At 39.5% G+C, this 23,750-nt stretch overlaps 1 protein-coding gene across 1 annotated transcript in view; it reads left to right on the top strand.

The window, feature by feature from the left end:
• Nucleotides 1-23,750, top strand: part of LYST (lysosomal trafficking regulator) — a 162,873-nt gene that overhangs the window by 122,562 nt on the left and 16,561 nt on the right. Inside the window, exons 40-46 of the mRNA XM_021696219.1 lie at nt 2,477-2,721; nt 6,880-6,946; nt 8,524-8,680; nt 11,818-11,958; nt 14,638-14,855; nt 19,899-20,129; nt 21,780-21,969. Of these exons, the coding sequence (XP_021551894.1) occupies nt 2,477-2,721; nt 6,880-6,946; nt 8,524-8,680; nt 11,818-11,958; nt 14,638-14,855; nt 19,899-20,129; nt 21,780-21,969 (1,249 nt within the window). The remainder of the gene's footprint in view (nt 1-2,476; nt 2,722-6,879; nt 6,947-8,523; nt 8,681-11,817; nt 11,959-14,637; nt 14,856-19,898; nt 20,130-21,779; nt 21,970-23,750) is intronic.

Here is a 23,750-nt window from a genome sequence, read left to right on the forward strand (position 1 = left end):
CCCCCCCCCCCCCCCCCCCCCCCCCGCCGCACTCTCTCAAATAAAGAAATAGATAAAATCTTGAAAAAAAAAATAATCTTCTCCATTAGGTTTCTGGGTCATCACTTTTCGTTAGCTCTCCTCCTGCCTTAAGGACATTCATTCCTTCTCAGTCTTCCTCCAAGATGCTTCTTGGAATACCTCCAGGCTCATTCCACAGACCTGTTCTCTTCTCATCCACTCTTGTGACTTTAAATACTACCTGTATTGAAACAGCTTTCAAATTTATATCCCTACCCAAACCTCGCCCGGGAATGCCACACTCAAATACTTAACTCCCTGCTTGGCATCTCCACTTGGAAGTCAAATCGGCATCTCGTATTGAGCATGCACAAAACCAAGCTTCTAATCTTCCCCCTCAGAATCTCTTTGCCGTTTTCCCCATTTCAAAAATTGGCAACTCAATCTCTCTGATGGCCCAGGCTAAAAATTTTGGGATTATCCTAGACTCCTCATATTCTTTCATGCCCCACGCCTACTCTATCAGTCCTGCTGACTCTCCCCTCAAAAGAGGTCCACAACCTGGCTACTTACACTACTGGTCTAAGCCAGCATCATCTCTTGCCTAAATCATTACAATAGCCTCCTAACTGTCCTCCCTGCTTCCATACTCCCCCTTCTTTCAGACTATTCTCAACACGATAGCTAAGGTATATTGGATCATGCAATCCCTCTGCTCAAAACCCTCCAGTCACTTCCTGTCTTACTTGGTTAATGCCAAAGTCCTTATAATAGCTTAATGAAACACTGAGTTATCTGGCATCTTGTTATCTCATTGACCTTCTTTTCTATCATTCTAGCCCCTGCTTGCTCCACTCCATCCATGGCGACTTTGTTTTCCTTGACTAGGCACACTAATGCTTCAGGGCCTTTGCACTTACCACTCCTGCTCCTGGGAACACAGCCTGGAATGTTTTTCCTTTTTGAAATTCACATGACTCACCTGCTCACTTTTTCAGGTTGCTTGATCAAATGTCTCCTTATCAGACCCTCCGGACTATTCTTAATAAAATGGCAACCCTTCTCTCACTCCTACCCCCAAGCCTCCTTTCCTTTGCTCTGTTCTTCTCTATAGCACTTAATAACATCCAACATTGTCTCTCCAATAAAATGTAAACACTTTGTTTTGTTAAGTGCTATAGCTTCAACAGCTTGAATGTAGGTGCCTGATCAATACTTGTCAAATGAATGAATGCTTCCTTTTTCTTGCAGAGTTTGGTATGCAGTCTGTCATAAACTCCCTTCCATCAACCTTAGCTTTAGAAGGTGGCAGTCTTCAGATTTAAACTACAGGTTTAGGTTTTCTGTTTGTTTTTCCTTGAGCCTATTACTTTTTTTTTTTTTAATTGTGGTAAGAAAATACGTAAAATAAGATGGCCAATTTTTTTTTAAGATTTTATTTATTTATTTGAGAGAAAGAGTGAGTGAGCACGAGTGGAAGGGGTGGAGGAAGGCAGAGGGAGAAGCAGACTCCTCGCTGAGCAGGGAGCCCGATGCAGGACTCAATCCCAGGACCCTGGGATCACAACCTGAGCCGAAGGCAGACGCTTAACCGACTGAGCCACCCAGGTGCCCTCATTTTAGCCATTTGTGTGTGTTAAGTATATTCACATTGTTGTGGAACAGGTTCCAGATGTAGGTTTTTAAACCTTCTGTGACCTTGCCTGTTCCATAGCCATAGCTCCATTTCCTCACTTACTTTTAGTCCTGTCTCTGGTTATCCACATCTGCTGCTCTTGTTCCTATGCCTGAAGTACATACACTACACATTTAAGATAGATATTTCAAATTTGTTTTTAGTAAAGGCCTGGCTTGTCTATTTTTTCCCATTTATTACCAATCATCATTTAATGACTTTAGAAAAAATCATATTACCTTTTTCTGTGACAAGTTTTGTGAATCTCTAAAAAAAAAAAAAGAAAACCAAAGTTTATTGGTTTTCAATCAGTAGTGAAAATCAAATATCATATTTTACATAGGGTATTTTATTTCCTATTCATGAAATAAATATTATTATTCCCATATTACAGATATGATAACTGTAACACAAAGGTTTTAAGCTGGAAATCAGGCCATGTCTGTCTAAGAAGACCATGCTCTTTCTACAATATCATGTTGCATTTATTTAGATGAAGATTCTTCTTTATCCTTTATTGATTTTTTTTCAGGATCTATATATAAGTGACTCTTCTATACAAACTTTTTCTTACCTTCTTATTGACCGATTTCTCCAGCAAAGCATAATGGTTAAGAGTCCAGCCTTTGGAGGAAGACCCAGGGTTGAATCTCAGTTCGCCACCAGTTGATGTTAGTTGGGCAGCGAGTATTTTCTTGGTGGCCTTGATACTAGTAACATGCCTAAAATATGGAGACTTTGGAGAAAAGTATCAGTAGCCTAAAAGAAAATCTGTTGTTTTTTTTTCTCCTTCCCTTGCAGGTTCGTGATGATGTGTACCACAGTATACTAACAAATAACCTCCCTAATCTCCTGGAATATGGCAACATCAATGCTCTGACAAATTTATGGTATACTGGACAAATTACTAACTTTGAATATTTGACTCACCTAAACAAACATGCCGGCCGATCCTTCAATGATCTCATGCAGTATCCAGTGTTCCCGTTCATACTTGCTGACTATGTTAGTGAGACCCTTGACCTCAGTGATCCATCAGTCTACAGGTAACTAAAAACATTATCACCTATTAGCTTTGTCCATATGCTGTCTTTATTTCATTAAAGACCTATCATGAGACTTTTCAACCATGCACCAATATAGAAGGAATATACAACAAACCCCATCTGTCCATAACCTCAGCTCGACAATTATGAAGATTTTTGCCAAACTTATATCATCTCTCTTTTCTTTTTAAGACAAATCGTGGACAATCTTGTTACATTATTCCTGTGTTCTTCAGCACACATCTCTTAAGAAAGTACAGAACATTTTCTTACTTAATATGTTATAGTGCCATTATCATATCTAAGAAAATTTAACAATAATTTCATGGTGTCATCTAATACCCAATCCATTTTCCAATGTCCCCCCAATTATATGAAAGATGTCTTTTTATAGTTGATTGGCTTATATCAGGCCCAATATCACCTTTGGTTGCTATGTCTCCAAAGACATAAATCTAGAATAAGCCTTTGTTATTTGGTATGCATTTTCCTCTTTCTTTTTTCCTAACATTGACTTGTTGAAGAAAAACAGGTCATTCATTTTGTAGGATATCTCCCATTCCCTTGTTAGTATTTACCTTCTTCCTTTAGCCTCTGTATTTCCTAGAGACTGGAAATTAGTTCTAAAGGCTTGCTTAGATTGAGGTTCAATTTTTTTTGGCAAGAATACTTTATCGGTTGTGGTGTGAACTTCATATTGTCCATCTCAGGAAACATATGATATCCCACTCTAATGATGCTCAGATTGATCCATGGTATCAGGCATCCATTGAACTTGTTTCTGTCATTGATGGTTATCTCTTAAGTCGGTTATTTATTTCACTAGGGGTCCACAAAATGGTGACTTCCTATTCTCTCATTTCTTCTAAAATTTTTTAGAAGAAAACATATAAGGTGAACCTGGGATATTTATTATATCAGAAAGCAAGGAAACTGATAGTCTTGTCAGAAGGATGTGGGGGCCATATTTGCATACCTATGTTCATTGCCACATTATTCACAACAGCCAAGTCGGGGAGGCAGCCCGTGTCTGTCTGTGGATGGATGGATGGAGAATTTGTGGTACCATACATACAATGGAATATCATTCAGCCTTAAGAAGGAGGGAAGTCCTGTCATACGCTGTAACCTGGATGAACCTTGGGGACATTGTGCAAAGTGAAATAAGCCAGCCACAGAAAAGACAAATATTGTGACATTCCACTTATGAGAGTTATCTAGGGTCATTAGACTCAGAGGCAGAGAGGGGAATGGTGGTTGCTCGGGGACAGGGATGAACAGGGGAGGGGGAGATGGGGAGTTGTTCTGTGTGGGTAGAGTTTTACAAGATGAAAAAGTTCTAGACATCTGTTATACAACAGTGTAAATATGGTCAACACTATTGAACTGTGTACTTGAGGATTGTTACGATTATAAATTTTGTACTGTGTGGTTTTTACCACAATCAAAAAAATAAATAAATAAAGGATGGGGCGCCTGGGTGGCTCAGTCGTTAAGCGTCTGCCTTCGGCTCAGGTCGTGATCCCCAGGTCATGGGATCGAGCCCCGCATCGGGCTCCCTGCTCGGCGGGAAGCCTGCTTCTCCCTCTCCCACTCCCCCTGCTTGTGTTCCCTCTCTAGCTGTCTCTCTCTGTCAAATAAATAAATAAAATATTTTAAAAAATAAAATAGGGCGCCTGGGTGGCTCAGATGGTTAAGCGTCTGCCTTCGGCTCGGGTCATGATCCCAGGGTCCTGGGATCGAGTCCCACATCGGGCTCTCCGCTCAGCGGGGAGCCTGCTTCTCCCTCTGACCCTCTCCCCTCTCATGCTGTTTCTCTCTCGCTCACTCTCTAAAAAAATAAATAAAATCTTAAAAAAAAAAAAAAAAACTTATTAAAAAAATAATAATAAAATAAATAAATAAATAAAGGACTCAGGAGCCAACTTGAAGTGGCTCTCACTGCCAAAGATAGGACAATCTGAGCATCAGGAAGAATAATGACTACAATTGATTAAAACACATTTCAACTTAAAAAAAACACTTAAGTTAATAATGATACTTTTTTAAGGCCCCCAGAACAAACTTACTGGTCGCCTTTGGATGTAACTAGGGCCCCAATTCCTTACTTTTGAAATTTGGCAATTAAAGCAAAAGAATTAAGCATTTATCCTGCCTTTCTTGAATGAATTGCATTTTAGAGTAACCACATAGCCCTAGTAGTTGATGAGGAAATATTCTGGTTATTTATTTAAAAAAAAAAAAGTTCTCTTATGTAATTTAAAGAAAATTTGACTCCAAATATTCTACTTGGTATATTAGAATATATATATTTTTAGAATATTTTAATTATAACTACTGAAAAGTAGGCCTAGCTTAAGGCAGTTTTCAAGAAATCAGATACAGTTTAATATATTTGTCAATTTAAAAAATAGCAAGTGGCATGTTATTTATCTTCCAGACATTTTTATACACTGCTGATGGACATTTAGACATTTTTACTCTATTAGTATAAATAGATCCAATGTTTCTGGAAGGCAGTTTGACGATATATAATATGCCAAAGAACTCTTCAAATGTGCATACTCTGTTTTAGCAACTTAACTTCTGGGATTTTTTATTTTTAGGAATACTTAAGAATATGTACTTTACCAGAAAGGTTCCCACTGGAAGTAAGTGTCATGAGGGCAAGAACTCTGCCTGGTTCACTGCCGATAATGGTGCCTGGCACTGCATGCAACGATTTGGCCATATGGATGGATAGTCCTTACATCATTTTTTTTAAGTAGCTAAAATTTAGAAACAACCCCAATGCCCAACACTAGGTTTGAGTAAACTGTTTTACATTACAGCCATTAAAAATAGTATTTTAGAAATATACAGTATAGGTGGGGAAAGCTGTTATTTTTATTTTAAACATGAATATACATATACAGATAACCAGAAAAACATCTGGAAAGGTATATACTGAAATGTTTTACCTATGAATAATAGTATTATAGCTGATTTGAGGGTTATTCTGTCTGCTCATCAGTAATTTCTGATTTTTCAACCACAACAGTAAGTAGTACTTACGTTCAAAAACACCTATTTACACTGTTTAGAAAAAACTGCATGCCCAGATCTTACACACGATTTCTCCTACTTTGAGATGTGAATATGTATCTATTCTATAAAACTGTTTTTACTTTTTAACAAATTTTTTAGGATTGGAAAGGTCTCAAAAACAAAATTAGTGTTTACTATCACTAATGTCAATATCCCTAGGAAATAGGTATATTAACATCTGGCTCAGCAGACCTGGTTTGAGCCACTGAACTTTGGGCAAATCTTGATGTTGATCTAGTTACGGAGCCAGATGTTGAAACTCCAGATGACCACACGCCATGCCAGCCCAGGTGGCCCCTCAGCCAGGGAGGCTGCTCCCTCAGTGGATCTTTTCCTCTTGCTCTTTCAAGTGAACACCAGCACAGACACATCTCTACTCTGTGAACAAGGATGTCACTCCCCATCTATGAATTAGACAACAAAACATTTATTTTAGTACTCACACTCCAAGTCTCCACTTGGTCATTTTAAACGTGTGTCATTTAGGGGCGCCTGGCTGGCTCAGTCAGTAGAGCATGTGACTCTTACTATCAGGGTCATGAGTTCAAGCCCCACATTGGGCGTGGGGCCTACTTAAAATTTAAAAAAAATTTTTTTAAGTGTCTTTTCTTTAATTTTCAGTAACTAGTCCAATAATTACATAACATCTCCTCATGACCATATTTCCCATCCAAACCACCCTTCAGTCTTCACTGCCTGAACAGGTGTAGGTCTGGAAAATGGGGACAGGAACGTCAGGGCTCAGCAGGAATCAGCTGCCCTGGGCAGCATCAGTTATGATTCTGGAGGAAGCAGAGGAAGCAGCAGCTCTTCTTGTCTAGGCTACTCGTAAGTCAGGAATTCCTTCCTGAGATTGGTATGGATCTGTTTAGGAAAATTCTACCTTGGACCAGTTGATTCAATCATAATCTTGAATGATGGCTGTTAGTTGCAAAGCAACATATGTAAGCACTAAACTAAGGCCAAGTGTTTGCTGATCACAGATTTACTTACAGGACGCAGGTGTGTAGGCAGCTTAATCTTAACAGTATCAAAATACTTCATCTTTTTCCATCCTCTCTTCATTTGTAGGAATCTCTCTAAGCCTATAGCTGTGCAGTATAAAGAAAAAGAAGATCGTTATGTGGACACCTACAAGGTAGGTTTCGTTTTTCCTCATATTTTGATAAATGAAAATTCAAGTTTTATTCCATAGGCTTGTGTTTTACCTAATTTTAAATTTATAATATTGATTTTTCTGTTTTTTCTTTCTTGTGCTTTGGGTGACAGGCAATTGGAAATCATTATATGATTTTAGATATTATCTGTCTCAGTTCTATGAAAACACTTTGCCCAGAAAAAGAAATACACTTATTGTGGCATAAATTGGAAGCTAATAATCCATTGTTGTATCCATATATAAATAACTATATTTCTTTTAAAAATCACCGATTTTCAGGGACCCGCTATTTGTATCCCCTAGTGTTATTTATATAACAATATCAGTCTATTTATAATGCACCAGAATTCCTTATTATTCATATTTAGCAAATTATGCAATCATTTATTAGCAGAAATTTACCAGATTTTAAAGTTAGAAGTATAAATTATCTATTTCTGAGAAATTAACATTCATGGAATTCTGTTGGAAATTTTTTAAAAACTCATTAGCCACATGCTGCATTCTTCACAGCAGTATTGAGGTAAGAGCAGCTGAAGCAGGTTTCTCGCATTCACATTGTTCTGTGTCACAGTTCCAGAAAGATCTCGCCAAGTGTCTTATAACTGTCACTCCTTGATTCCTCTGCAGTTGAAAATGGGGCAGTGCTGTGGAATCAAGGAGAAGTGATTCCAGAAATTCACTATCACCTGACTTTGTTATCAGAGCCAGACAGAAGCTATGGGAGATGAGTGACAGATAGTAAATATTCGGTTGAGCTTCCTACTTCATGATGGGAAGATAGCAGTCGTGAAAAATCACTGTATTCGTTTTTATCTCAGTGTAACTACATTGAAGAACAGCCATAAAATGTTACGTTAATACCTGAGAACTTCAATAATGTGGTACAGTTTTTCCATTGCTATTGCTTTTCCACCGTTAGAGAGGTTCTCTAAAGAACATAGCATTGTATCTTGAGACTCATTTTTAAAATGCAGACGTCTCTAGTGACAGTAGCAGCTCTCATTTATTGAGCGCTTGATCAGCTTAAACATTCTAGGCCATGTTGGGAGCCAGAGAGCTGGGAGGCAGGGTGCAGAATCGGTGAGTTTCCTGTGACAGAATGAGAGAATAAAGGTGCACACTGTGACATGCTTCTCGAGTGGCCGGGCCTCAGCGGGGCACCAAGGAGGAGATGCTCCAGGTGGCTGAGGTCCAAACACAGGTGGGACGGCAAGCCGTGGAAAATGGCGTCAAAGGGCTGGTAGAGAGGCCCCTGGGTGGTTCAGTTGGTTGAGCGTCCAACTCTTGATTTCGGCTCGGGTCATGAGATAGAGCCCTGTGTCGGGCTGTATGCTGAGTGTGGAGCCTGCTTGGGATTCTCTCTTTCTCTCTGCCCCCCCCCACCACCACCACTTGTGTGCGCGCTCTCTCTCTCTCTCTCAAAATAAAAAATAAAATAATAATTTTTAAAAAGGGGGAGTAGTAGCGAAGATGGAAAGAAAACTAGTGAGGCTTTTCCAGCTTTGCCTGGAGCACTCTCTCATGAATACTGTCTGATTCCCTGTTTCCTTCAGTACTTGGAGGAGGAGTACCGCAAAGGAGCTAGGGAAGATGACCCCATGCCTCCCGTGCAGCCCTACCACTATGGCTCCCACTATTCTAACAGTGGAACTGTGCTTCACTTCCTGGTCAGGATGCCTCCTTTCACAAAAATGTTTTTAGCCTATCAAGGTAAGAATTATTCTATAACTACCTAAAATATCTTATTGGTCATTAGGGGAAAAAAAAACTTGACATACTTTCTGAGACTGTATTGAGACTAATCAAACCACAGGAAGAAGAATTCTATTTATTCCTCCCATAAAATTCTATTCAAAAAATTTGTAGTAAACCACATTATCTTGCTAATATGGCAAATTTTAGCTGCAAATTAGACATGTCTAAGTTTATAAAAATGTAATTCTCTTTTTAAAAAATAGGATGTAATTCACATACCATAAAATTTATCCTTATCGAATGTATGCAATTCACTTTTTAAAGATGTTCAATTTAATAGTTATTTCAGATCATGTAAGTTATCTTTGGATACAGGGAATATGTTACTATAATTTATTATAAGTAACTAGTTAATAGGAGAGCCACACTGCCGCCTTCACCATAGTAACTATCTAGCTAATAAACTTCTACCTCAGGGGCACCTGGGGGGCTCAGTCGGTTGAGCGTCAGGCTCTTGATTTTGGCTCAGGTCATGATTTCAGCGTCGTGAGATCAAGCCACCCAACGTGGAGCCTTCTTAAGAGTCTCCTCTCTCTCTGCCCCTCCTCCCTCCTCGGTCTCTCTCTCTCTCTCTCAAAAAAAAAAAAAGAACATAATAATAATAATAATCTTCTCAGTGTTTTGAGTGACAGCCTGTAGGCGGGGAGATTACTTAGAGGTGAATTCACTGACTTGTGTGCAAATAGGGACATACGCTCCTATCGGTTTCTAATGAGGACTGTGGTATGAGCTCTGAGTTGTTCCTCGTGGCCCGCAGAGTCCTTTGTGGGGTCATCATCCATTCATTTACTCACCCCTTCTTGAACTTCTTTATGTATTTTTACTCACATGCCACCTCTCGGAGGAATGGATTGTGTGTGGTCTCTACTTGGTCCACAGAAGGGGCTTTCTTCTATTTGTCCCCATGCAAGTGCACAGAGCCACTGTTCCACGTGACAGCTGTTGTGATACTTGAAGACTATTGCCCTGTCCCCTCTCTCCCTCTCAGTCGTGTTTATCCCCAAGCTAATTATCCTTCGTTAATTTGACATCAGGTTGAGAGCCTCCTATATGCGGGGTCTTATCCCGGCTGCTACGGGGATACAAAAAATAAATAAGATCGTTCAGTACTTACTGAAGAGTTTTTAAAACTAACGTGTAAGCCATCCTTGTTTGCTCTGGTTTCCAAACCTGTCACTCTTCTGATCATCCTTCTGGACGTGTTCTGGTTTGCAGATGCCCTTATTAAAAAGTGGTACTCAGAATAAGGAAGAATATTTCAGATGTGGTTTGGGACTGCTGCAGTGTGTAACAGAACTCTTCCTGCCCTCCACTTTTTTCATGTAGCCAAGAATCTATTAATACAAAACTCCCAATCGACTGAAATTTCTTAATTTTTTAATATTTATTGCTAGTATGCTAAGTTTTCTTCATTGTGTATTTAAGAATGATTTAAAAAAAAAAAACAAACAGAGGCTACTGCAATCCCCATCAATTTCATCTGATTAGCTGGAAATGATTTATGTTGGCTTTTGAATTTATCTCTAGACTCCGGGCCTAGTCCAGGGCTTCTCACCTTGGCCCTGTGGTCATTTTGAGGTGCATAATTCTTGTTGTGAGGACTGTCCTGTGCATTATAGGCTACTTTGTAGCATCCCTGGCCTCTACCCACTCAATGCCAATGGCATTCCCCCACCAGTTCATTTGTGAGAACCAAAAATATCTCTAGACATTGCTAAATGTCTAGGGGACAGAAGTGCTAGCTTCAGAACCACTGGTTTAGTACATGCACGTTCTAGATTATAGAAATTTGTAGTACTACTTTTTTTTTAAGTTAAAAAACAATGAAGAATTTGACAATCTGAACAGAATCCTCGGTGTGCTTCTTTTGTGCCACAGTTCTGTAGTCTCTATTCTAGGTACTGTGACTCTGCCATAGCCTTACAGAATTGCTTTTTCTAGATGCCATTTAGATGGGTTACTTTTTCCCCTGGGCTGACTGACTCAATAGATGAGAAAGTAATAAAAGTAATAGAAAATGTTGCTGGACAGGGAAGCGCAGACTTGGGGAAGAAGCTTAGCATATCTTTCTAAAATTGTGCCTTGCTTGATGCTGAGATTAGTCTGTGACAGTCTCTAAATGAAAAGATAAGTTCAAAATTTCAGCGACTTCAAAGGAGTTTTAGATGGTACAGTGTACACCACTGGTGTCCTCAGGGCTGGCCTTTGGGTATCATTTCATGTTCTAGGCTTGCCCTGTGGCTCGGGTCTGCTAACTATTGACAGGAAAAGAGACAGGTCAGAACTCAGTCCTTAATTCCTACAGCAGAAAAACTTAACAGAGGAGTGACTGTGTTTAGTTTTTTAGTTTATAGGAAATTGTACTTCATTCTTTAGTTCAGTTATATCTAAAAAGGAATGCTCTCCCCCCAAAAAAAGAAAAAAGTTGTCTTAATTATTAAAGGTGAAGGAGGGCGCCTGGGTGGCTCAGTTGGTTAAGCGTCTGCCTTCAGCTCGGGTTGTGGTCTCAGGGTCCTGGGATCAAGCCCCACGTTGGGCTCCTCAGCCTGTTTCTCCCTCTCCCTCTGCTGCTCCCCCCTGGTTGTGTTCTCTCTTCTCTGTCAAATAAATAAAATCTTTTAAAAAATTATTAAAGGTGAAGGAATAATTTTGCTTTCTGATGGGGAAAAAACTGTTTTACACACTTGAACTTTAATTTACCTTTAATTATTCATTCATTCATTCAATAAATAAGTCATTATCAAGTACTTAGTATGTGCTCGTTGTGGGTGATTCCTCAGGTCCCTGCTGTTATGGGACTTTAATTCTGCTTGAGTAAGCAGATAGTAATCAATTAAACAAATAAATGATATAAATTCATCCATTTATATGTACTAGGAAAACATAATATAGATTAAAAATACTATAATACGGTCTCAAATTATGTATAGAAATATATATTTTCAAGAACATGAATAACCTCTTTAAAACTGGAAAACAAAATGAACATCATTTTAATCTTTTCAAAGTAGCAGAAGTTAAACTAATTATAACAAGCTTCAAATAGAATAAGGTCTTTGTGTCTTAACTGCATTGTTTGTCTTTCTTTATAGATCAAAGTTTTGACATTCCAGACAGAACTTTTCATTCTACAAATACAACTTGGCGCCTCTCATCTTTTGAATCCATGACTGATGTCAAAGAACTTATCCCAGAGTTTTTTTATCTTCCAGAGTTCTTAGTCAACCGTGAAGGTATAGCAGTAAATCGTTTCTAATTTATAATTCTGTACTTATTTTATACTTTTCTAAAAATAAGAATAGCTTTTTTAAGTCCTATAATTTGATCCCCAAATAAGAGAAATACCTTTATTTATCAAGTCTATCATTTTATTTCCAAGTGAGCATGAAGATTGTAACTATTTTATAGGACTAAATATGTGTGGAAAATTGGTAACTTTTAACTATTAAAGGTATTTGTAAACATGTATTTTAGTTTTTACAGAAATGCTTCTTTTTTCTGATTGCAAAGGTTATCATATGCTCATTATTTTAAAAAGTCATGAATTTATTGAAAGCACAATGTAAGTTAACCAAAATCTCAATGATTTTATGCAGAGTGACCAACTTATAAATAAAACACCCTAGCTAGAATCTTCTAATACCAAAAAGGAATAGTAGAGGATAAAATCAAATTTTCTGTGATGCCAATGACCAATAATCTCTGCCAACCTTACCCATTTTTTAGTAGAAGACCAGGTAGCTCTTTGAGAGATGTTTGTGGGTCATTTTCCTACCTTACTTAATTTTATATTTTTATGTGACCTTTAGGAATACATGAAATTGATAATTATATCTTCAGAGAAGTTAGTGTTGGGAAAATTGCTTTAGAATTTTATTCTATACTAACTGGCCCCTCTGGAGTGGTTTGGAGAATCGTTAATAAATTCATGCGGCTAATCACCTGGAGCACGGTTCATAGTGTTGCCCAAATGAGAAATGCCTCAGTGAGTTGTCAGCACCCGCAGTTTGGAGTACCTGCCTTGTAGCTTTCGGCTTGGGACTCATTTCAATATGCTTGTTTTCTCTGTCCATGGTTTCTTATATGTATGTTTCCGTTATCTCTGGCTGCATAACAAATACCTCCAACACTTAGTGCCTCAAAACAACAATAAATTTATTGTCATTACAGGTTTTGGAGGTCAGAAATTCAGAAGCAGCTCAGCCCAGTGCCTTTAGTGGTTTGGGCTCAGGGTCTGCATTCAGATTAGCTGGAGCTGGACCAGCCAGGGGATCAGAGAAGCTGGGGGCCAGCAGGCATCTCTCTTTATGTAGTGTCCATGGTTTTCCATGTGGTCTCTCCACGTGGACTAGTTTGTGCTTCCTCACAGCATGGTGGCCTTGGACATTCTCCTTGGCAACTCGGGGTTCCAAAGGTGAGTGTCCCAAGAGAGAGACGAGCAGAAGCTGCAGGGCCTTTACGAACCTCGCCTTGGAGGTCACAGAGCGGCACTCCTACTACATTCCGTTCACCAGTGCTGCCCACATTCAAAAGGAGGGAGCATAGACTTTGCTACTTGATGGGGTACGAGTAGCAGGATTCTGGAAAAGCCTGCAACACAGCAAGGGTTGTTATAGCTATTTTTGGAAAATATTGTTTGCTATCATGTACATCATGTCCTTTCCTATCAGCATTCTGATAAGCCTTTCATTGTACTTCCAGTCATCTGCTGTGTGTGAAGAGTGCCTACCTGTGATGTGTCCCCAGAGCATTTGACAGTTGAGAATGATTTGAGTTTATACAGACCCCCTGCTGCTCAGCCCCTCCCCAGCTCAGCCCTTAGAAGTCTCATTCACTATTGTTAAATCAATAAATCCCTGCTGCTTCTCCTGAAGCTGCCCACATAGAGTTCTGTAGATTCTTGGCCAGTCTGTCCTAAATCACTCTGCAGCTGTCTGTAGGATGAGCTGAGCTTTTGGAGATGACCCCCACCCTCACTCCGTGTTCATTTACATAAGCCCTTGGTTTATATTTCACATCATATCATTTCAAAATACTTCCAAAATTAGCGAATATCCTTCTAACTGTTTTCACAAGATCTAGAAGGAGGCAGACAGCAACTTAATTTTATATGGCGTGTAATCAGCTTTTAAGATTTCCTTTTTAATTTATTTTAATTTAATTTCATTTATTCTGTTATGGTGTTCAGATTTTCTGTCCATAAAAGGTAGCACAAAAATATTTCTATAACATTTCTTTTAGGACAGTTGTGGTTTTTTTTTTTTGAAAGAAACACTTCTGAGATTTGTGTTTACACTAGCAGACTAATGAAACAATTAGAGAACAGCTTATTTAGATCACAGAAGAACCCTCTAATTCAATGTGTTGGGATAATTTTGTTGTCCATAGGAATGCTTAGTGGAAATGTCAGGACAGACCTCCAGACTTAACATAAAATTAATAGTTCGTTTAGGAATGTGTATACTTTGCATTAGTTGGATTTTTTTAAACTACAGAATGCTAGTATAAATTTATTGTGATGTTAACACCTTAGTTTGATTTTAATCGAGTTTATAATTGAATAGTTATTTAAGTACTTACTACATTTGAAGTTCTGATAAGTAGAATGTTGAAATTAGTAGGCAGTGATTTTCTGCTGTTTTTTCAATGTGATATAAAGTGGTAGAAGGATAAAGTTGAAAGATCTCAAATTTAATGAGGATAGCATTAACCCATGTAGTTCTATCTACTTACTTACCTACCTATCAGTAGGTAAGTAAGTAGATGAGCAGTGATGTCAGTCTTCTCTTTGCCTCTGCTTTCCCTGGTTATAGCACATAATATCTGTTTCTGGAAACTCTTAAGACCTGCTCAGTGGGCCAGATGAGGCATGCTTTGGGGAGATAAACATTAATATTAATCTTCTCTTTTAGGTTTTGATTTTGGTGTGCGTCAGAATGGTGAACGGGTTAATCACGTCAACCTCCCTCCTTGGGCACGTAACGATCCTCGTCTTTTTATCCTCATTCATCGACAGGCTCTAGAGTCTGACTACGTGTCCCAGAACATCTGTCAGTGGATTGACTTGGTATTCGGGTATAAGCAAAAAGGGAAGGCTTCTGTTCAAGCCATCAACGTTTTTCATCCTGCTGTAAGTGACCCTTTTAAAAATATGCATTTACATAAGGCAAAACCTGAATAAAAGGTTAGTTGTTGGGCTGTTTCTTTAAAATACCCAAGTTATCGAAGAGAATTGGCAACAGCTTAAACTGTTGCCCAAGACTTTTCAGGCTTTATATTTCACCTCCTTAAAAATAACTAAGATGCTATTCATCGGGGGTTCCTCCAGACCATCCCCAGGCTGAATGAGGACTTAAAGACTTGGCAAATAGTCGTACTTACAGAAGGTTTATTACAGTGATGGATACAGTGCAAAATCAGCAAAAGGAAAAGATGTATAGGGCAAAGCTGGAGGACACCAGGCACAAGTTTCCAGGAGTCTTCTCCCAGTAAATCACAAAGAACACGCTTACTTCCTCCAGCAACATGTGTGATGTGGTCTAGCCGGGCAGCTCATTAGAGACTCGGAGCCCAGGGTTTTTATTAAGGGCTGGTAATGGAAACACTCCCTCTCTCGCATGTACTGAAATCCCGGGCTCCCAGAAGGAGAGCAGGTGTTTAGTACAAGCCACACAGTTCGTGCAAACAGTTTAGGCACAGTAAGCCACTCTTATCCAGTTAGGAAATGGTGGGAACTCTCCTGAAATCCATGTTGCCATCTACCAGCCAAGGGCAACCTTGCAAGCAGGCCTTTCCAAGGAAAGCAGTTTGGGCCTGCCACGTAAACTCTTTCCAGCACAATGTAAATTCCTAGAAGTAGAATTGTTATACTTTCACATATTCTTTTCGATGTTGTTAGATAGGCTACCTTTAAAAAAAAAAAAGAAGAAGAAATCTTATCTATTAAGGAAACATTTCATTTGCTAGGCTCCGGGTGTGTGAAGGTGAGTAAGATTCAAGTGGGGACAGTGGGGCGAGAAGGAAAGTTGGGGTGGTTATGCCTACCCAGGTATGGTAGTGGGGTCCAAATGAGGCTCTAGAAGGAAATTCCTCAAGGAATGAGAGACAAAAAGGCAAACTATAGGGACAAAGCTATAGCCTAGTGTTGCCTAGTGGCTACTCAAAGACAGTGAGTACAGCACAGTAGCTCTTAATCCACTGCATACGTTTAGCCTCTCTGCTTTCCTAACTTTATAATTAAAAGGTAGGGTGAGACTGATCTTGGACTTCCACTCCAGCTACAGTTCTCTGCATAGGTTCATCAAGCATTTATGACAAATGCAGTGAAAATGTGCACATTGAACCCCCAGTAATGCCCTCAGTACCTGGCCTGATTTATGCCAGAGATCCATTCCTGAATAGCAGTTTTAAAATAAAAATCTCTAGTCCATTTCGCTCAGTAATTATTTTAAATACCTCTAAAATAACAGAAAATTCAATTCCTTAAGAGACTTAAGGTCTAGAAGACAGAGTAAGACAGATTTACTGATGACCCTGATAAAAGAAATGCTGTGGCAAAGTGTTTTGGAAAGGGAGAATAATACAGTTTGATGGGTGAGTAATAATTTTCTGTGTAAGATTAGTATAAAGTAAAGGCAAAGCTTCAGGTATGATTTTTGACCTTTATTCATATTTGAGCTAAAACGTAACTTTAAAACCACCTAGGAATTTTGACATTAACCTCATTATACTCTGTGCCTATAATCCTAGCATATCTTTTCAATTATTCTTATGTAAAATTCACATTAAAAGTATCTGCATGCGGAAATATGCCACATAATTGTCATTTTACTGACAATTTTTGTCACTATTTCTTTGGGACTTTAGAACTTTAAAAAAGATAGTTTATGGGCGCCTGGGTGGCTCAGTTGGTTAAGCGACTGCCTTCGGCTCAGGTCATGATCCTGGAGTCCCGGGATCGAGTCCCGCATCGGGCTCCCTACTCGGCAGGGAGTCTGCTTCTCCCTCTGACCCTCCCCCCTCTCATGTGCTCTCTCTCTCTCTCAAATAAATGAATAAATAAAATCTTTAAAAAAAAAAAAAGGTAGTTTATGCCATTTTTCTAGGAATTTGATAACATTCAATTCATGGAGCCAAAGAAAGTGCAGTGATTAAGTACACAGTCTCTGAATGCAGAATTGCGTTCAAACCCTCACCCTGTGACTCTGCCACTTGCTGTGTGACCTTGGGCAAGTAGCTTAACCTCTCCATACCTAAATGTACAAATTTGTAAAATGTGAACAGTAATACCAACCTCATAAATAAGGGAGGAAATTCATACAGGATATTGTCCACCATAGAACTAAATATAAATAAATGTTAACCTTTTTAAGGAATGTAGAAATGCCTTTTGATCTTGATTCATTGCTCGCTAATATATAAGGTTTGCTTAGAAACTGATACCATAGAGTGTAGAGAAACACTATTTTCAAATAAATTTTTTAAAGCCCTGGCTAGAGGATTATTCCACTCTTCATCTGAATTTTTGAGTATACCAAGTCAAGCAGCTGTTAAGAATGACCATGCCTAGATAAGCATTTATAACAAGTATTTTATCCCTTGTGGCAGCAGCGGGGGTGGTGGCGGCGAGGAGAGTAGTGTTGAAGATTATTTAACTTCCGAAGAATCTTTGAGATTTTATTTTGGCATTTATAGAAAGGTTATGTCAAGATATGTAATGAAATATGCCTACATATGCCTGATGAAATGCTAAAAGCTACATTGTACAAGCCGGTACGCACAGAACATGACAGATCTGTACCCAGCTCCTGACTGCTCGCTATAGAAGTCAAGAAGGAAATGCACATCGCTCTCTACCTGACTCCAGGGGATGACAACACGAAGAAGAAAAGTGTAATAGCGCTCTTTACATTAAAGAGCTTGCAATTTTCACCACACTTTTTCAGAGTCACCCACAGTTTTCGTTAGAACCTAAATAATACTCTCCTGAACTACCTACCAACATCAAATCTTAACTTCATTTTTGCCTTTTCCTGTATATCACTTTAAACAGATGACTTTTTCCATAACTTAGTATTATACGTGAAGTCTTTTGTTTTTATTATTCCAACACTGAGGGATAAAGAAAAGGACCGTGGCAAGTCCTGAATCTTCACTCCTCTTCCAGTCTGATTATTGCCCTGACCCTGCCCCCCGCCCCCTTTCTCTTCAGCTTCATGTCCTAAGAACAGTGCTTCACGGGAGGACGCCACTCTCTCTACAGTGTCTTGGTCAAAATGGAATACTTTGACTTTGTTTCTTATCCAGTCTTCCACGTCCTGCCGGAGAGGTGAAGCCGGCCTCCTCCATTGGCAGCCTTACCAAGATGACCGAGGGAGGCTGAAGGGATCTGCAGCACATCACAGCCTTCTCCCTGCCAACCTTCTAGTCCGTTTTAGCGGTGTATGTGAAAACCTCCAAAGCAAACACAGAGACAGGAAATCAAGATTCACTGAATCCTCTCTGAGGATGCATAAGACATACATGCGTTGCTCTTGAGCTTACAGAATGGAAATCGAAAGACTTTGCTTGGTTTTCAGTGATACTAGTGTTCAGATTCCTGACTCTTCTGCCCGGGGAAAATGCAAGAGACAGAGACCTCAAAAATCTAGGCTCCTTACTAATGTCTATATGTGTGTAAGAAAACATGCCTCAATAGCTGATATTCATAGACATCTCCAACATGGTGTGTGTGAGTGAAGGGAATGAAAAATTCTTTCTCTACCCTTCAAGATCTTCCACCTGGACTAAGAGTTAAATTTACGTAAGACAGGTTAATAGGAAAAAAACACCAGTTTAATTATGTGCACACAGAGGCTCAATAATGAAATCAAGACCTCAAGAAATGACCAAGGCAGGCAGTTTTTACACTTTTTAGACAAAGAGATGATAAATCTGTGAGGAATTGATAGGACAAAGAAAACTTAACTTTGGGAGCTTCAATTAGTAAGGATCTCTAAAGAGAATTTGGGCTGGGGTAGTAAATTAATGAAAAGTAACAAGTGTTGTTTATACAGCCTTTTCCACTCTAAATTTCCCATCTCTGGTGATAAGGATGTCTCTTTACCTCCTGCTATGGGGAGGGTACCTTTCATATGGGAAATTTATTTCCCGCTTTCAGGGGGACAGAGGAGGGTCTGGGCCTCCTTCTTACACAGGCTATCTCCTAAGTAACTTTTATTTAAAATAATTGATATGCTTGGGGTGCCTGGGTGGCTCAGTTGGTTAAGCATCTGACTCTTGATTTTGGCTCAGGTCATGATCTCAGGGTTGTGAGATCAAGCCCTGTGTTAGGCTCCATATGGAGCCTGCTTAGGATTCTCATTTTCCCTCTCTCTGCCCCACCGCGTCATGTGATCTCTCGCTCTTGCTTTCTCTCTCTCTCTAATAAATAATAAATCTTTAAAATAAAATGAAATAAAATCAATATGCCAAAGTGGTCCATCTTTGGGCAACCTGCCCTTGGCCCCTACATGAGTTAGCAACAGAAAATTATCCTATGAAACCAGCCATTGTGTCTTGAGAGAAGAGTAATCAAAATCTTTCTTTGAGCATATTAATGTCAAAGAACAAAAGAGTATTTGGGTATCACATAATTTCAGGCCAGATACAAATGGCTTTGAACTTCTAGTCTTCATTTCTACAAATTGAGAAAATCAGGGCAGGGTAACCCCTTCACCCTTCACTCTAGTTTTCTGACTGGTATCTGACAGGCAGCTACAGAAAAAAATACATCCACTTGCTAATCTGCTTGTTATTTTGGATGAACTCAAGTGAAAATCTTGCTTATTTTTTCATCTGTCCTCATTGAAAGACAAGACCAAAGAAAAACCTCATTTGGATTTTTTTTTTTGCATTTTCAATTTTTTTATTATGTTATGTTAATCACCATACATCATTAGTTTTTGATGTAGTGTTCCATGGATTTTTTTTTAATTAAGGTATAATTGACATAAAACATTATATTAGTTTCGATGCTAACCGATCAAAAACATTTAAAAACCATTTCCATTTGAAATAGAGGAGAGTAAACTACTACCTAGAGAATAAAACAAGTTATTGTTTCCCCTCTGGTGTCATTCCAAATCTTGCTTTTTACATACCTCTTGTTCTCTTTTAATCTTTTACCTTTCAGACATATTTTGGCATGGATGTGTCCGCAGTCGAAGATCCAGTTCAGAGGCGAGCGCTGGAAACCATGATAAAAACCTATGGCCAGACTCCTCGTCAGTTGTTCCAGTCGGCCCATGCCAGCAGACCCGGGTCCAAACTCAACCTTGAAGGAGAGCTTCCTGCCGCTGTGGGGTTGCTAGTGCAGTTTGCTTTCAGGGAAAACCGAGAACAGGTCAAAGAAATTACCTATCCGGTATGTCATTTGAATTTCAATAGAATTCAGCAAAAAACTCAACTCTGCAGATGTCAGGCCCCCTCTGAGGCTCTAGGGACACCACGATGAATATAAGGGTCCCGGCCTGAAGGTGCACTGCAGCCAATGAACCCAGACGCACACCATTAACAGTGATACCCTGTGTGTGGTCATTGCTGTTAATGAGACAAGGTGGGGCTCTGGGGAGCAGGTCAGGCGGCCAGCTCCCAGAGGGCTAGTAGCAGGGAAAGGCTGCCGGGGCTGTGGCCTAACAGGAACCTGCCCACCGGAGAAGAGAAGCCGTCCAGGACTGGAGAATGGTCTGAGCGTGGGCATGGCTATACACACGTTCATGGCAGGGCCTTGGCCAACTTCCACCAAAAGTACTGACCAGAAGTGTGAATGTTTTGGCTTACAGTTAAGGGAGAACCTTACATATGTCTTTGGCCTCCCCCGATTATAATGGTAAAAAGTATTGCCTCTTAAACTGGGAAGTAGGCATAATTTTTACTTTGAAATACAAAAATAAAGCAGGCAAACCTTAAGAGTAAAATGGATTCTAACCCTGAGCTAAATTCTTCCATCAGAAAAGCAGCAGAGGATGGAAGCCCGTGAATTATAAAATGTAAGGGTTTATGGAGAGGAATGGCAGAAAATGAAAAGGTGTGGGAAGGAGGTTGGGAAGAACCTTAGTGGGGACATAAAGCAACACATTCCCCAACTGCAGGAAACTGTGACCCATTTTAAGAGAAAATGGTTTTCATAGACCTTGTTTTGACGACTGTTTCTTAAAATAATGTTACTTAAATACAGTAAAGGTAGAACACAGAAGACATGTAAATTCTTTGTGCTCAGAGCTCACATATGTCAAATTTGCATGTTAAGCACAAACCAGAGTGATACAAGCAGTAAAATTCAAATTTAAAACATCAGTATGATAGTGTTGTTTTGCCAAAACCAGATCACCAATGTTGTGTTTCGTAGTTGAAAGCTATTCTATTCTATTCTTTTATCATGCCAAAATGATTTAAAAGCACATCCCTGAAAAGTAATAAATGCCATTTAATCTACACTATACTCAGTGCTAACTAACTTTGCAGTTGGTACGTGTAAAGATCTGAGCCGTGTGTCCGCTCACAGTGGGACCCTGGTACTGACCTGCCTCATTCCCATCTCAGGACCTTTGTGTCGACTGTTCCCTCCACCTAGGATGGCCTGTCTCCAGACGAGCCCCGTTTTGCTGTCTCATTTCTTTCAGGTCTCTGCTCAGATATCCCCTCCTCAGTTCCCTGACCCTGAATCTAAGATAGCAGCTCCAATGTTCTCAGTTCTCTCCCTCCCTCTTCAAAAGAGCTTTCAGCACCTGATGCGCATGTGTCTGTTTATTTCTTGTCTGCCCCTCATCCCAGCTGGAAGGCAACTCCATGAGGCCTGGGCTTCGTCTATATTTTCGTCGCTGTGTCTAGCAACAAGGAGCATATATTTCTATATGCTAAGTATGGGGGAAGTAAAAAAAAAATTTAAATAATTCTTGCCTACAAAGGGCTTATAATCAGGTTGCTTACTCTTTGTTTAGAATTTAAGTTAGAAGTCATTCTATATTTACTACCTTTTTAAAAAAATCATACTTTTTATTTTCCTCTGTTTTAGAGTCCTTTGTCATGGATAAAAGGCTTGAAGTGGGGGGAGTATGTAGGTTCTCCAAGTGCTCCGGTACCTGTGGTCTGTTTCAGCCAGCCCCACGGAGAAAGATTTGGTTCTCTCCAGGCTCTGCCCACCAGAGCCATCTGTGGTTTGTCCCAAAATTTCTGTCTTCTGATGACATACAGCAAAGAACAAGGTAAAAGAAAACATAATGAGAATCACTCTAGGTGTATTTTTCATGAGATTTGATGTTTCCAGCTTATCTGTGCCACTATTTTATGTGTAAGATTTGAATCCATGGTGAAAAATTGTTCAAATTTGTGGTTATTTAGTGCAAAGTAGGAATTAAACATACCACATGGGGGGGGGGAAGGGGGAGATTAGATGCAGTGCCATTTGAAATGAGAGGAGGAGTCAGAGACAAGAATAAATGGTTATGTTCACAAGATGAAAACAATATCAGTCTTCTAGAAATGGACCTTTTGAGGCTCTTGACTCCCAGAACAGGCAGAGTTATTTGGCCAGCAAAGCTAGTACCTCAGAAGGGATAGTCATGAGATTAAAACAAACAAAACAAAACAAGGAAGTCATGATAGCCTTGAAAACAGGTTTTAAAAATAGGCATGCCTGGAAAGCAATCCTTTTCTCACCCTCTGTGCACTAACTCGCTAACAACAACACATGGAAAAGTGCTGTAATTACTTTATGGTTAATGTAATTAACCATTTCGTTCAATGTAAAAGAACTCTCCCTACTTCCTAGGCCTGGGCTTGGGCACTAAAATCAATGAGGATGCTGGTCTGTTCATATCAGGTGTGTGCAGATGTGTCTAAAAGCCAGCGTGTGGACTAGATGCTTCCAGACAGTCACAATGTTTGGGTTTAACATGATCTTTGACGCACTTCACTCCTTGGGGTCCATGAGCCTTCCATCACGTACAGCTTTGCACTATAAGGGTACAGTACCCATGCCGAGCAGAGAGCACTCAAAGAAATTAAGTGTGCTGGCTGGACCACAGTTCTTTGTAGACTTACTCTTGTTTATATCAGGAATCAATGATCGCCTTTATACTTGTTAGTAGTAAGAGAGGCTGCTTATCATTTTATCTAAATTTAGTGAATTAATAGGATCAGATAAATCTGTCTAATTGTAACTACTGTAATATCAGTGTTGCATTTAGTTGTGAGGTGTGTTACAAATAATTTACTACTAATAATATTTAAAGTACCAAAATGTGTCAGTAATTTACATTTAAAAAATTAATTAGAGTGGATTGAAGTTTGTTTCTGTTGAGCAGAAGAGAAAGGGCTGGTGTTGCCGCTTGGCATGATGGGACTTAAATATGTCAAATGTAATTTTCAACCTATCTTATTTGTGCCACTATAGTCAGTGCCCTTAATAGCTGTGTTCATTCAAATTATGCTTTATTCCCTTGTAGAATGTATTTGGGGCTTGCCAGCATTTAGGTTGTGTGGGGAAGTAGTATAATACAACAGATTATAATACACAACAGTATAATACAACAGATACAATGAGTTTGCATCCCAGCTCTGATACTGTAGCTGTTTGACCTTGAGAAAATTACTTAAACCTTCTAAATCCTGGCTTTTGATCTATAAATCGGGAATAACAAAAGGATTGACCTCACAGGGTAATTTACTATAAAGATTAAATGAAATACTGTAGGGAATGATTAGCATAGTGCCTGACTCCTTCTAAGTGCTCAGTAAAGGTCCATCAGGCTGTAAGCACCCCGGCCCCCGGGACCCCGGGGACTATGCGAGCTCTCACTGCCGCACCCAGCATCTTACAGTGCACGAGAGGAGTGCTCACCCACCCCATACTGGCTTCTGAGAGCCCTGCTTGCAGAGGGGGGTCGGGTCACATGCTACAGCTGCAAGGTGCCGAGCGCTGCTTTATCAAGTAACTGTATGGTTTTGCTGAGCTATACATGCACAGAACAATGTAACTGCGGCG

The sequence above is a fragment of the Neomonachus schauinslandi genome, chromosome 6 (genome assembly GCF_002201575.2).
Source record: "Neomonachus schauinslandi chromosome 6, ASM220157v2, whole genome shotgun sequence".
NCBI classification, from domain to species: Eukaryota; Metazoa; Chordata; class Mammalia; order Carnivora; family Phocidae; genus Neomonachus; species Neomonachus schauinslandi.